At 40.8% G+C, this 15,210-nt stretch overlaps 1 protein-coding gene across 1 annotated transcript in view; it reads left to right on the top strand.

The window, feature by feature from the left end:
- ATP8B1 (ATPase phospholipid transporting 8B1) overlaps positions 1-15,210 on the top strand; it is a gene marked incomplete at both ends in the record, with an annotated part of 111,286 nt that overhangs the window by 11,181 nt on the left and 84,895 nt on the right. The window contains 2 exons of the mRNA XM_082265415.1: positions 1,680-1,778; positions 1,869-1,930. Of these exons, the coding sequence (XP_082121541.1) occupies positions 1,680-1,778; positions 1,869-1,930 (161 nt within the window). The remainder of the gene's footprint in view (positions 1-1,679; positions 1,779-1,868; positions 1,931-15,210) is intronic.

Below are 15,210 nucleotides of genomic sequence, written 5' to 3'. Positions count from 1 at the left end.
CTGGCTTCTCCCTGTTTGATTAAGAGCCTCCTATGTAGAGATCTGAATCTGGTTCTCTCTGTGCTTCAGAATCAGTCATTTGAATATATTAAAGACATCCCTCTATCTACTTTCACCCACAAAGTGGTTTTCCTTGTTGCAGTTAACTCTGCAAGACAAGAGTCTGAGCTGACAGCCTTTTCCTACAAGGAACCCTTTCTTATTTTGCATAGGGACACAGTGGTACTGAGACCCAAGACTTTCTTCTTGTGTAGTTTCTGACTTTCACCTTTTGAGTGACATTGTTTTTCGGTCCCTCTGACTAGCTCGAGTTCACTAAAATGAAATGTATCTCAGTTGTCTCTATTTAAATTGAAAGAATCTACAGTATCTCCGAACCACTGCTTCTTTCATGAAGACTCATTCCATTTTATAATTCTGGATGGACCCCTTCCAACATCCCCAGGTGGCTTAGGCAGACCATCATCCACACTTACGGTCTCACAAATCAGGCTCCACCCTACATGTTAACGCACACTCTACTAGATCTGCATGTCTTTCCTTTTTGTCATCCAGCAACTGTTCCTTAGATTTGAGTTGTAAGAATCTACAGTATCTCCCGACCACTGCTTCTTTCATGAAGACTCATCCCATTTTATAATTCTGAATGGACCCCTTCCAACATCCCAGGTGGCTTAGGCAGACCATCATCCACACTTATGGTCTCACAAATCAGGCTCCACCCTACATGTTAAGGCACACTCTCCAAGATCTGCATTTCTTTCCTTTGTCATCCAGCAACTGTTCCTTAGATTTGCAAGGCTGCTAGATGGTCTTTTGTTCACCTATTCTCAAAGTTTTACCGGTTGCACGATTCTGAGATTTTTGTCAATCGTGAGGCTCTTTAAGCTGCAGGCTATCCCAGTTTTCTGTTAATATTTGTTGTGCCTGTTAGTGATTGTTTGCTGTGTTGCCCATCCCTCAGTTGGACTGCTTTTGGATGACTCAAAGCTTTACGTGTCCCTCAATGGACAAGAAAACAAATAGTATTTTCGTATTTTATTGAAGGGGCACAGGTCTCACCGCTCCTTATGTATGATCATGCTCTTGGAACTACTTTACTACAAAACCGAGGCATGCTGGTAGCAGGAGATGTTATCCTTGACTGGTTTACAGTGTTTTTGTTTTATAGTGTCCAGTCCTCCTGTAGGCAGCAGTATATCCTGGAGGTTAAAGGCTTGTCCCTTAGAACAGTGGTCCCCAACCCTGATCCTCAGGGCCCACTAACAGGCCAGGTTTGCAAGATAGTCGAAATACATCCCAGGTGATATAATTTGCTGCTCAGTGTTTGCAGTACTCTAGGCATCTCCCCAAGGTAATACTTAAAATCTGGCCTGTGAGTGGGCCCTCAGGGCCGGAGTTGAGGACCACTGCCTTAGAATACCCTAAAAAAGGATTTTACGATGAGTACAAAATCCTATTTTTTTTACCAAGATTTAAAAATAGTGGATTTAGGGGCATATGTCTCAAAATGCTGCAGCCAGGGGTAGTTAGAGAAGGCTGCTGACTGAGTATATAAAAAACTCAGATTAAAGGTGAATTGTGTAGGATTAATGTCTTGACCAGTTTCCTGGCTAATTTTAGTTATGCTTTAGTTACTTTTACTGAATTAAAGAAAAAGTTTCTTATTGTTCCCCTAGTTTATTCCGCAAATAGGTACAGTGTCATGGTACACCACCCTAATACCGCTGGTGATTGTCCTGGGAATCACTGCATTGAAAGACCTGTCAGATGATGTTGTAAGTAAAAAAAAAAAAAAAAAAAAAAAAACACTATCTACATTTTTTAATTTTCCTCGCAAATGACTGTACCCCCTTTAATCCTTGTAGTCTCGTCACCGATTGGACAACAAGATAAATAACCAATCATGTGAGGTTATAAAAGATGGAAGGTGAGAAAGAATATAGAGAAATTACTGTTAGTAAAGAGTCCATTGCTGCTACCTATACAATCCACCATTAGTAGAGCTCACAACTGAAGATAATGGTCCATAAAAGTGATCTGCACCAGAGTTGTATAAAGTACTCGAAACCCATACTTGAGTAAAAGTACAAGTGCTCGATCAAAACGTGACTTGAGTAGAAGTGGAAGTGCTCGATCAAAACGTGACTTGAGTAGAAGTGGAAGTGCTCGATCAAAAAGTGACTTGAGTAGAAGTACTAAAGTATTCAACATTTTTTGTACTTAAGTATTGCAAGTAGTTTTTTTTAAAAAAATTTGCTACTCAAGTACTGAAAGTAAAAGTACCAGTAGTTTTGAAAAAAAAATTGCTACTCAAGTACTGAAAGTAAAAGTACAAGTACTGTGTTATGTAGTTATTAAAGAAAGAAGTCAAAAGTTTGAACATCATATTGTTTTTTATTATTTCAAATGCAGCTTTTATTTATGCATACAGTAGCTTTTATTTTCTTATGCGCTGATAACACACATGTTTTGAGCTTCATGAAACCTGCCATCTACTGTTCTGGCAGTGGTAATTTTTATAATTGTAACGAGTAACTATGCAGCACAAAAAAAAAATATTAGAGTAGAAGTATTGAAATCATTGAAAAAATGTAGTGAAGTAAAAGTGGAAGTAGGAGAAAAAAATTCTACTCTAGGAAAGTACAGATACCGCCTTTCCGTACTTAAGTACAGTAGTGAAGTAGTTCTACTTAGTTACTATACATCTCTGATCTGCACAACCAATGCTGCTCTAAAATCATGCTTTTATTAGGCAAACCACAGTGTACAAGTCACAGATACAGTATGTGGACGCGTTTGAGCCTACATAACTTTAATCATTATGATTAAAGCCATGTAGGCTGAAACGCATCAACATACTGTATCTGTGACTTGTACACTGTTGTTTCCCTAATAAAAGCATGATTTTAGAGCAGCATCAGTTGTGCGGATCACTTTTATGGAGAATAAAAATCCATACACGCATCTATTCTGCCAATGTTACTTAAACAGTGTTTTTGAGCTTCCCATAGACTCCGGGTGACAATCCCCTGATTTGACTAAAAGGAAATTAATGACCATGGAGCACCCCACAGTCTCCTCTTTGACATTTGTTGGGGGAAATGATTAAACAGGGTAGTAAGCCTTTCTGATCTCTAATGTTTTCCTTGAGAAAAGCCACCTACACTAGTAGTCCTCTTGAAGTGGAATATTTCTAAGGTTTCCAAAGGGATGTAGTGCTGGGCTCTCCACCAAGTGCCTGGGTACTGTGAATTATGGAACCTGTAGTCCTTATATAATTATAGTATAATATAATTATTATACTATATATATATATATATATATATATATATATATGTATATATATATATATATATATATATATATATATATATATATATATATATATATATATATATACTATATACTATATACTATATATATTATATAATTATATAATTATAGTTATCTAATCAAAGCCAAAGGCTTATCACATATAGAAGTAGCCAATTCTGTTCTTTAAAATGTAAAAAAAGGTTCTAAATCCTTTTACCCCAGCTGATAATGAGTACTAACTTTGATGTTTTCAATAGCTTTGGTCTTCAGAAGAATGTTTGGTATTCAACATTTCGGGGTGTGTCAGGCATCTTAGTAACTTGCTCTACCCATGTTGGCTCCTAGCTTATTACTGTGTTCTGTAGTGATGTCAAGGCTGGCAGATGGAACCACAGTGTGCAGAGGGGGGGGCACAGGCATCCAACATACCTGGAAGAGTTGGATGCTAAAAATACTCCTGGAGGCCGTAGCTTTTGAAAAGAGTGATGTGAAGACTTGCCACCCTTCAGACATAAGCATTATCATTCCTATTTACATGCTCTTTTTTTAGAATTTTTTTTCAAACAAAGTCACAGAGTAACCAACTAAAATACACCTTTATGTGCTACTTGGAAGAAGTTTAACATACATTTCTTTTAAATTTCACATACTTTTTTAATTCATAAAGGCAGGCCAGCTGGTTTTAACCGCTTGCCGACCGCCGCACAACTATTTATTGTGGCGGTCAGCCCCTCACAGGCAAAGCGACGTAGGACTACGTCGCTAGCCTGTGAGGCTCTAGGGAGCGAGCGCGCGCCGCCGGACCCAATGTCCGCCGGGCACTAGCGATTGTCCTTTACAGCGGGAGAAAGGAAGGTGGCTAATGTAAACAAAGCCGTCTGTCATTCTTCCCTGTGTAAGAATGGAGATCATACGGTTCTGCTATGTAGGACCGTTGATCTCTGTTCTTACACATCAAGCCACATCCAAACACAGTTAGAATCACGCCCCTAGGGATACACACAGCCCCTCCCTCTAAAATAAAGTTAACCCCTTCCCTGCCAGTGTCATTTTTACAGTGACAGTGCATATATATAGCACTGATTACTGCAGTAATGTCACTGGTACCCCCAAAAGTGTCAAAAATGTCAGTCAAGGGTCCGATCTGTCCGCCGCAATGTCGCAGTCCCGCAAAAAAAAATCGCAGATCGCCGCCATTACTCGTTAAAAAAAAAAAACAACAAAAATGACAAAAATCTTGCCCTTAGTTAGTAAACGCAATAACTTTTGCGCAAACCAATCAAAATACGCTTTTTGCTATTTTTTTTACCAAACATATGTAGCATAAAACAAATTGGCCTAAAATGTTAAAAAAATTAAATTTTTACATTTTTTTGGGGGGAATTTTCATATAAAAAAAATTGAAAAATATTGTTATTTTTGCAAAATTGACGCTCTTTTTTTGTTTATAGCGCATGATCAAAAAAATCGCACAGGTGATCAAATACCACCAAAAGAAAGCTCTGTTTAAAGTAAAAAAGGACGTCAAATTCGTTTAGGTACAGCGTCGCACGACCGCGCAATTGTCCATTAAAGTCACGCAGTGCCGAATCGCAAAATAGGGCCTGGTCAGGAAGGGGGTAAAATCTTCCGGGCTTAAGTAGTTAACAGACAATTGCCTGGTCATGTGCAATGCTGTACATTAATTTTTTGCCTTTTTCTTCTCACAAATAAAGCTTTCTTTTGGTGGTATTTGATCACCACTGTGGTTTTTATTTTTTGTGTTTTAAATAAAAAAAGACGGACAATTTTGAGGGAAAAAAAAAACAATATTTTATTGTTATTTTGAAAAAATACAATATTTCTTACTTTCTACTATAAAACATATTCAAAATTAAAAAAAAAAATCAAATTTCTTTCTAAAATTTGGCCAATATGTATTCTGCTACATATGTTTGGTTAAAAAATATCGGAATAAGCGTATATTGATTGGTTTGTGCAAAAGTTATAGCATCTGCAAACTATGATATACTATGGTATATATACTGGATGTATATACTGGTATATATATACTGGACTAGTAATGGCAGTGATCAGCGACTTATAGCAGGACTGCCATGTTGCGGCAGACAATCTGACATTAACTGACACTTTTGACACTTTGTGGGAACCAGCGACACTACTAATACAGTGATCAGTGCTGAAAAAATTGAATTTTTTAATACAGACTTACCTGTAAAATCCATTTCTTGAAGTACATCACGGGACACAGAGCCATACATCATAACATATGGGTTATATAGCCACCTTAAGGTGAAGAACACTGGCAACCAATCAGAATTGATTCCCCCCTATATAACCCCTCCCACACAGGAAGTACCTCAGTTTTGTAGCAAGCAATAAATACCCCATAGAAGAGGGGAGGGACCTCTGTGTCCTGTGATGTACTTCAAGAAACGGATTTTACAGGTAAGTCTGTATTAAAAAATGCATTTTTCTATTCGTACATCACGGGACACAGAGCCATAAATCATAACATATGGGATGTCCCAAAGCAATGTATCTGAGGGGAGGGGGACACCAAAAAAAACGTCATCTGACCCCAAAAAGGATTACACCGATGCCTGCAGAACACTGCGGCCAAATGCAAACTCCTCCTGGGTCTCAACATCCACTCGAAAGAAACGAGTGAACGTATGCACCGACGACCAGGTCGTGGCCTTGCAAATCTGAGCCATAGAGGCACCTACTCCTCTGGTAGAATGTGCCTTTACAGGAAAAGGTGGAACCTTCCCTTCTAAACCATAGGCCTGGGTAATAACCTGGCAACTCCAACAAGAAATACTAGTAGAGTTAGATGCTGCCAACCCCTTTCTGGGCATTTCTGGCAGCACAAACAAGCTCTCAGTCTTACGAATCCGAGCTGATTTCTGTAAGTAAAACTTAAGGCGGTAGTATACTCCACTTTTAAATTTTTACTTTCAGGTAAGCCTATAAAAAGGTTTACCTGTAGGTAAAACTAATATCTCCTAAACCTTCACGGTTTAGGAGATATTCCCCCTGCATGCAGCCGCTGACACCAGGAACGCATGCGCTCAGAAGGTCTGGGGTATCTTGCCGGACCTTCAGAGCTCCTTGCCGGAAAGTGAACTCCCGCGCGCATGCCTGCAGGGGTTTTATTTTTTTTGTTTTTTTTTATACAGGGGATACAACCACTTTAAGTGCACGCATTACATCAAGAGAATGTAATAACTTTCAGGATCTGGAAAAAAAGAAGGTAGTATAATGTCCTGATTCAAATGAAAGGCGGACACTACCTTGGACAAAAAACCTGGGTGTGGACAGAGAATCACCCTATCTTGATGAAATATCAAGAATAGTTCTTTACAAGAAATAGCTGCTAGTAGTAATACTCTTCTAGCTGAAGATATCGCAATCAAAAATACCAGTTTTATGGGCAAAAGAACCAGGGGAACTTGCCCCAGAGTCTCAGAAGGCTGTTTTAACAAAACTGCCAACACCAAATTCACGTCCCAAGGACACAATGGTGACTTCACAGGTGGAAGCAAATGTAACCTTCCCCGTACAAAGGTCTGAACCAACTTGAATGGGAAGCGATCGGTTCCTGGAAGAAAACCGATAAGACTGAAATCTGCCCTTTAAAAGTGCTCAAGGCTAACTTCATATCTACTCCTGCTTGAAGAAAAATTAGAATTCTCTCGATTATATATTTGTGGGGATGCCATTTCCGGGCTTCGCACCAGGCAATGTAGGATTTCCAGACCCTGTAATAAATGTTTCTAGAGACTGGTTTTCTAGCGTTTATTAGTGTATGAACTGCAGGACCAGATACACCCCGCTCCTTAAAGATTAAGGCTTCAACAGCCAAGCCATCAAATTTAGAGACTGTACAGCAGGGTGGAATATCAGACCTTGAGAGAGTAGGTCCGGATGCAGTGGAAGGGCCCAAGGCCTCGTCACTGCCAATCTCTGGATTTGTGCAAATCAAACCCTTCTCGGCCATGCCGGAGGTCACAGAATTACTGGTTTCCCCTCTAGCTGGATCCTGCACAACAGACGCTGTATCAGCTGCACCGGAGGAAAGACATACATGAGGGAATACTCCTTCCAAGGAGTCACCAAAGCATCCACTCCGACTGCGAGTGGATCTCTGATCCTGGACACAAATCTCTTCAACTTGTTGTTGAACCTGGATGCCAACAGATCTACATCTGGGACCCCCCAGCATAGGCAGATTGATTGAAAAACCTTGGGGTGTAAGAACCATTCCCCCGGAAACATCTGTTGGCGACTCAAAAAGTCTCCCTGCCAGTTCTCTATTCCCGGAATAAAAACTGCTGTCAGGCGTGGCACAAACTTCTCTGCCCAAGACAGGATAAGATCCACCTCTTTCTGGGCTGACTGACTCTTTGTGCCTCCTTGATGGTTGATAAAAGCCACAGCCGTGGCATTGTCAGATTGTACCCTGATAGGGTGACCCCGAAGCCTGGATGTCCAGAATTTCAAAGCCTGACTGACTGCTCGGATTTCAAAAATGTTGATGGGGAGAATTTTCTCTACCCAATACCATTTCTGCTGGACAGTGGCTTCCTCCAGAACCACTCCCCAGCCAGAGAGACTGGCATCTGTAGTCACTACTTTCCAAATCACTGGAAGAAAGGACTTCCCTTTCTCCAGATTTCTGGTCAACAACCACCAATTTAGACTCTGACGTTCTCTTGGTACCAGAGACATGGACAGGTCCAGAGACTGAACCTTTCTGGTCCGGGAAGAAAGAATGTTGTTCTGTAAGGGTCTGGCATGGAATTGAGCATAGGGTATTGCCTCGAATGCGGACACCATGTTCCCCAATAAATTCATGCAAAAACGTACAAAAGGATATCTCAACCTTACAATGGACCAAACCAAATCCTTTAGGTATGTGACCTTTCTTGCCGGCAAAATCTTTGCCTGCGATGTATCCACAAGAAGACCCGGATATTCTAGACGCTGGACCGGCTGTAATGCTGACTTTACCAAGTTCAGTATGCAACCCAGATGTTCTAGGAACTGCACTGTCTGATGGACATTTTGACTTAGAGCCGAAGCTCATTGATCTATTAGTAATAGATCATCCAGATATCCTATCATAGATATTCCTCGGGACCTTAGAAAAGCCAATACTGGAGCTAGGATCTTTGAGAACACTCTTGGAGCTGTGGCTAACCTGAAGGGCAGGGCCACAAATTGAAAATTACGGTTCTCTATTTCAAAGCGTAGGAACCTTTGATGAGCCTGGAATATAGGCACGTAAAGATATGCATCCTTGATGTCTATGGATGCTAAAAATTCTTCTCCCTGCAGAGAGGCTACGACTGAACGAATTGACTCCATCCGGAAAGTACAAATGTTCAGAAACTGGTTTAAAATGTTGAGATCCAAAATAGGTCTCACATCCCCATTTGGTTTTGGAGACTACGAACAGGTTTGAGTAAAACCCTTTGAACTTTGCATCCTCTGGAACCTCTCTTATCACTTTTTGAACCTTCAGCTGGTCTAATGCCAGAAAGAGAAACCTTCTTTTTAGGGGGTCTGTCGGTATACTTGACCTTATAAACCGTAGGTATGGAAACACTCGAAATTCCAGTTTTTACCCCTGTGAAATGGTGGAGATAACCCAGTTGTCTTGGATCAATTCCACCCAAACCTTTGAGAACTGCCGCAGCCTTCCCCCCCACCCACGTGAGTGGGGGTGCCCCTTCACAGAGAGGGCTTAGCAGAAGACTTGGCTGGTTTCTGGGCTCGAGACATCTTCTGACCCTGCCCTGATGCCCTGAAGGCTTGGTTCCAGATACAGATGGTTGAGGCCGTCACCACTGTCTGGGAGTAAAAGCACTGGTAGCATGAGTGCTGGGAATTTTGAAAGAAGGACGCTTGCTCTTCCTTTTAACCTCCCTGGCGGTATGATTATGTCAGGAATTACATACCAAAAGCGGTACAATTCTTTTCATGGAAATTTGGCGTTATGTATTATAGGCCTACAATTCTTAGTAATTACTGACTTAAACCTGACCAAAACAAGAGTCTAGTAGACATCCCAGATGTGATAAATTTGAAACAAACACGTGAATTATAATCGAATCAATAATATTATTTTATTATTTAATATATAATATATATAATAAAATTATATTATTGATTAGATTATAATTCATGCATTATATATTATATATAGATATATGTGTGTGTGCATATATATATATATATATATATATATATATATATATATATATGCGCATATATGCGCATGCATATATATATATATATATGCATATATATATATGCATTTTTATATATATATATATATATATATATATATATATGCATATATATATATAATATAAAATGTGTTTTGTGCAACGTTTTTTTTTTTAATTTCCCTCCCTAGTTCCGCTCCCATGCAGCATTGCTGCTGCAGGGAACGGAACTAGGAAGTGATCAGAGCGACGGAGACCGACGGAGGAGCGGCGGGACTCTCGGCTGGCGGTCACAGCAATGAGAGATCATCGCTGGATCGCCAGGATAAGGTAAGAGACACCGCTGCGCTCTCTGCAATCCACCCCGAGCGTGACTCGGGGTTACCGCTCCTGATATGAAAAACCAACCCGAGTCACGCTCGGGATTACCGCTAAGGAGGTTAACAGGCAGCAACATACTCTACCCCCCCCCCCCCCCCCCGAGATTTTCTGAATATACTTATCCAGATCATCACCAAAAAGGCATTCTCCCTAAAAAGGTAAGCCAGTCAGTAACTTTTTACATGGTAATTCCGCAGACCAATTCTTTAACCAAAGGATTCTGCGCATATGCACTGAAATCAGAGCAAATCGTGACATTTGCCTTATGGAGTCTGTAAGAACATCCACTGCAAAACATAAGGTGCTAGGTAGATTTGACAGATCTTCTATTGACTCTCCTTGTGAAGGAACTGCCTTGGACACTCATTTCAAACAGTCTTTTAAAGACTGACAAACTTCTATGGCTGCTACAGCTGGTTGTATCGCAGAACCTGTGACCACAAAGGAGGCTTTCAATAAAGATTCCAACTTTTTATCTGATGGATCCTTAAAAACCTGGGCATTATCCAAAGGACAGGTAAACTCTTGTTAACCGCAGAAATAGAAGCATCCATAATAGGTATATTCAATTTATTTTACTCCATTGGATACAAAAATGAAAACCTTTTAGGAGGAACAAAAATCCTATCAGGATGGTCCCAATCTTCATACATTTCTTGCTCCAAGAGCGGATGTATGGGAAACTTCTGAGGACTATGAGTAGAGCGCAATGAGCCTAGAGAGGAAAAATATTTCAGCTGTCTCTAGGGGAGGAAATTCTTATCCAGACCAGACCATTTCAGTAAGAGACTGAATAAACAATCTCTTGGCCTGAGAGGTAGAAAGAGAATCCTCTGACTCTGACTCCCCAGAAGTGGAAACCTCAGCTTGACCTTCTATAGGGTCACCAATAGCTGCTTCTTCCACATCCTCTGCCCAATCCTGATAGGATTCAGGGGGTGGCTCAGATGAGGGAGATCTATCACGTTTCTTCCCTTGAGATGCTGCAATGATACCAGCAATCCTACCCTCAAGGCTGGCCAATGCCACAGTCAAATCGTCCATAGTGACATAGGATGCGGCAGAAGTACTAGGAGTAGCTACTATGCCTGACAACCGTAATGGCTCAGATTGGCAAGATGCCTCTGGCTCTTCAGGAGGAGTAGACACAGTGGAAACATGGCTAGGACCTTCAAGGCCTGACTGTGGCATCTCACTGCCTTTACTGGGTCACTGTACTAATGGCACTGGCTGGGAAGGGAAGGGGTTAAACATCTAGTGTGATCAAAGGGTTATATAAAATATATTAAATCACCAGCGCCAGGAAAAAATGTGAATAAGTGGTCTGTAAAAATTTACAAAAAACGACACTTTTTTTTTTTAAGTAGCTGCTGTAGCCAAACCTGCTAAAGCCAAGGGATAGACAAAAAGTATGGGAAATGTGTAACTCTGACCTCTCCCGCAAAACAGCGCTTGCTAAATATAAAAGTACTCTCAATTATCCAACTGTGACTAACTCCCCACACGTGGAGACTTAAATTGCAGTATACAAATAAATGCTATATAAAGTGCATGTGCTATGAACATAAATGAAAAACTTATATCAAGAAAGGTTACATAAATGGAAATCTTCAAAAAAAAGTTCAAAAAAGTTGGAGCACCACTATATAAAGTGCATGTGCTAAAACATAAATAAAAGACAAAATTAGATCATAAATAGATACATAGATAAAAGTATTAAAAAAATTGTGGCACCACTAGGGGACTTACTAAAGTGCATTGGTACAATATATCTATAACAAAGAGTTTTCTTACGTATGTGGTGGGTAAATATATGTGCAATAAATAAATCAAGAGTCCAGATCTAAAAAAACATTTGCGGCAATAATTGCTTATGGAACTAGAAAAATGAATTAGAGGAGTAGTATTAGTCCCAGAAGGAATGATGATCACTGGATCGTGCAAAAGATGAACAACAGGGCCACCACGAGTGCTCAGGGGGTGTAAAAAAACTCACCAGTTGGTGTGGATCTTCTCTTACCTTATGGCAAAGGGATCACAAAGGCTCAGGAGGTCTCCGTGACCAATTACGGCACACTTCTGGGTACATCCTCACTCTCCTCCTTCTCATACTCCAAGCAGGCCAGTAAGGGTTTAGATGTGGATGTAAATAAAAAAAGGGGATCACATAGTGAATTCCATAAAAGAAGTTCCTTATTTTATTAAAAATTAATTTTACAAAGGCTTAGGTACTGGTACAAGCATTGATAAAAAGCATGGAAACAAAAAATTCCTCATAGGCATCAGAACGTGGCACAAAGGTCAGATACCAATACGGATCCACAGGCTGTTGTAAAACAGTGCATCTGGGGATTTACAGTGGGGATCGAAAGTTTGGTCACCCCAGGTAAAAATGTGTATTAATGTGCATAAAGAAGCCAAGGAAAAATGGAGAAATCTCCAAAAGGCATCAAATTACAGATTAGACATTCTTATAATATGTCAACAAAAGTTTGATTTTATTTCCATCATTTACACTTTCAAAATAACAGAAAACAAAAAAATGGCGTCTGCAAAAGTTTGGGCAACCTGCAGAGTTAATATCTTGTACTGTCCCCTTTGGCAAGTATCACAGCTTGTAAATTCTTTTTGTAGCCAGCCAAGAGTCTTTCAATTCTTGTTTGAGGTATCTTTTCCCATTCTTCCTTACAAAAGTCTTCCAGTTCTTTGAGATTTCTGGGCTGTCACGCACTGCTCTTTAAGGTCTATCCATAGATTTTCAATTATGTTGAGGTCAGGAGATTGTGAAGGCCATGGCAAAACCTTCAGTTTATGCCTCTTGATGTAATCCCCCATGGATTTTGAGTTGTGTTTAGGATCATTATCCATTTGTAGAAGCCATCCTCTCTTTAACTTCAACTTTTTCACAGATGGCATCAAGTTACCATCCAAAATTTGCTGAAATTTTATTGAATCCATTTTTCCTTCTAATCGTGAGATGTTCCCTGTGCCACTGGCTGCAATACAACCCCAAAGCATGATTGATCCACCCCCATGCTTAACAGTTGGACAGAGGTTCTTTTCATTAAATTCTGTGCCCCTTCTTCTCCAAGCGTACCTTTGCTCATTCCGGCCAAAAAAGTTCAATTTTAACCTCATCGGTACACAGAACTTGTTTCCAAAATGCATCAGGCTTGTCTATATGTTCATTTGCAAAGTTTAAACGCTGATTTTTGTGGTGAGGACGTAGAAGAGGTTTTCTTCTGATGACTCTTCCATGAAGACCATATTTGTACAAGTATCTCTTTATAGTGGAATATTGTACCACAACTCCAGTGTCTGCCAGATCTTTCTGGAGTGCAGTCAAACGTGGGTTTTGAATTGTTTTTCTCACAATCCTGCGAGCTGTTCTGTCTGATATTTTTCTTGGCCTTCCAGATCTTGCTTTAACTTCCACTGTTCCTGATGACTGCCATTACTTAATTACATTCCGAACAGAGGATATTGACATCTGAAAACTCTTTGCTATCTCTTATAGCCTTCTCCAGCTTTGTGAGCGTGAACTATTTTCAGTTTCAGTTTTCTAGACAACTGCTTAGAAGATCTCATGGTGCTGATTGTTGGGGCAAGGTCAGATGAGTCTGGGCATTTAAAACCTTTGAGATTGACATCACCTGGTCTTCCCAGACGATGATTGAGAACAATCCATGACCCTGCAGGTCTCAGCCTTGCAAAGGGGCAGTGCATGCTATAAATTCTGCAGGGTTCCCAAACTTTTGCAGATGCCATTTTTTTGTTTTCTGTAATTTTGAAAGTGTCAATGATGGAAATAAAATCTAACTTTTGTTGACATATTATAAGAATGTCTAATCTGTAATTTAATGCCTTTTGGAGATTTTTCCATCTTTCCTTGGCTTCTTTATGCACATTAATACAAATTTTTACCTGGGGTGCCCAAACTTTCGATCCCCACTGTAGGCAGGGAACAGTGCGCAAAATATAAGCGTGGGTTCCACTTGCTGCTTCCGCCTCGTGACCACATGACCAATGTGCATTCCAAGATGACACGTTTCGTCACAGGGTGTGACATCTTCATTCCATTTTCTAAAGACGTCACACCCTGTGACGAAACGCGCTATCTTGGAACGCACGTTGGTCACGTGGTCACGGGGCAAAAGTAGCAGGTGGAACACACGCTTGTATTTCGCACACTGTTCCCTGCCTATGTCTCCAGATGCACTGCTTTACAACAGCCTGTGGGTCCGCATTGGTATCTGACCTTTGTGCCGCGTTCTGATGCCTATGAGGAATTTTTTGTTTTCATGCTTTTTATCAATGCTTGTACCAGTACCCAAGCCTTTGTAAAATTATTTTTAAAATAAGGAACTTCTTTTATGGAATTTACTATGTAGACCCCTTTTTTCATTTACATCTACATCTAAGAGTGCGTACAAGGACAGCTTTTCCTCTGTGACTCTCACAGATCCCTGCCTGCCCTGCCCCCCCCCCCCTCCCCAGGACAAGGGGGATGCCGGTGCAGGTGCACAGATGCTGACCAATGATCTCACTGAAAGTGAGAGAGGTGGAGCCACCTACACTGTTGGAAAATACTAGAGCTGGGCCTTTGGGGGGGGGATTAGGGATGTGGAGGGAGATGTGTGCAGAGGTGGGGGATGAGGAAGAGTGGTACAGGGGTTAGAGCCTAGGAGGGGTGGAAGTGAGATGTGGACAGACTGTGAAAGAGAGCTGAACCCTGCACGCTGTGCATATGCAGTACACCCCTAAACCCTGCACTCTGTATGTAGCGCACCCCTGAACTCTGTGTATACGGCACTCCTAAATCTGCACTCTGTACGTAGTGCACCCCTGAACTCTGTGTATAGGGCACACCTGTACTCTGGGTATAGGGCACCCCTAAAACTGCACTCTGTGCGTAGCATATCCCTGAACACTGCACTTGGTATGTAGCACATCCCTGAGCTCTGCACTATGTACGTAGCACACCCCTGAACCCTGCTCTCTGTACATAGCGCATCCCTGAACTCTGCACATAACGCACTCCTAGTTTTTATTGCCTCTTTAATTTAATTTGCCACTATTAATGTAATTTAATTTAATTTGCCACTATTAATGTAATTTGGCCACACCTACTATTCAATGTGGCTCACCACTCTCTGAAAAAAAAATAACCCCAGAATAAATATATATAGTCTTACGGTTACAACCATCCCTTTTCAGAGGGTTCATAATGCTGATACGGCCCACAATGAAGTTTAGTTTGACACTCTTCGGTTAG

The sequence above is a fragment of the Pelophylax lessonae genome (assembly GCF_965119305.1).
Source record: "Pelophylax lessonae genome assembly, chromosome: 1".
Lineage (NCBI taxonomy): Eukaryota > Metazoa > Chordata > Amphibia > Anura > Ranidae > Pelophylax > Pelophylax lessonae.
The sequence above is the reverse complement of the archived record's forward strand: the minus strand, read 5'-3'. Positions and strand labels throughout refer to the sequence as shown.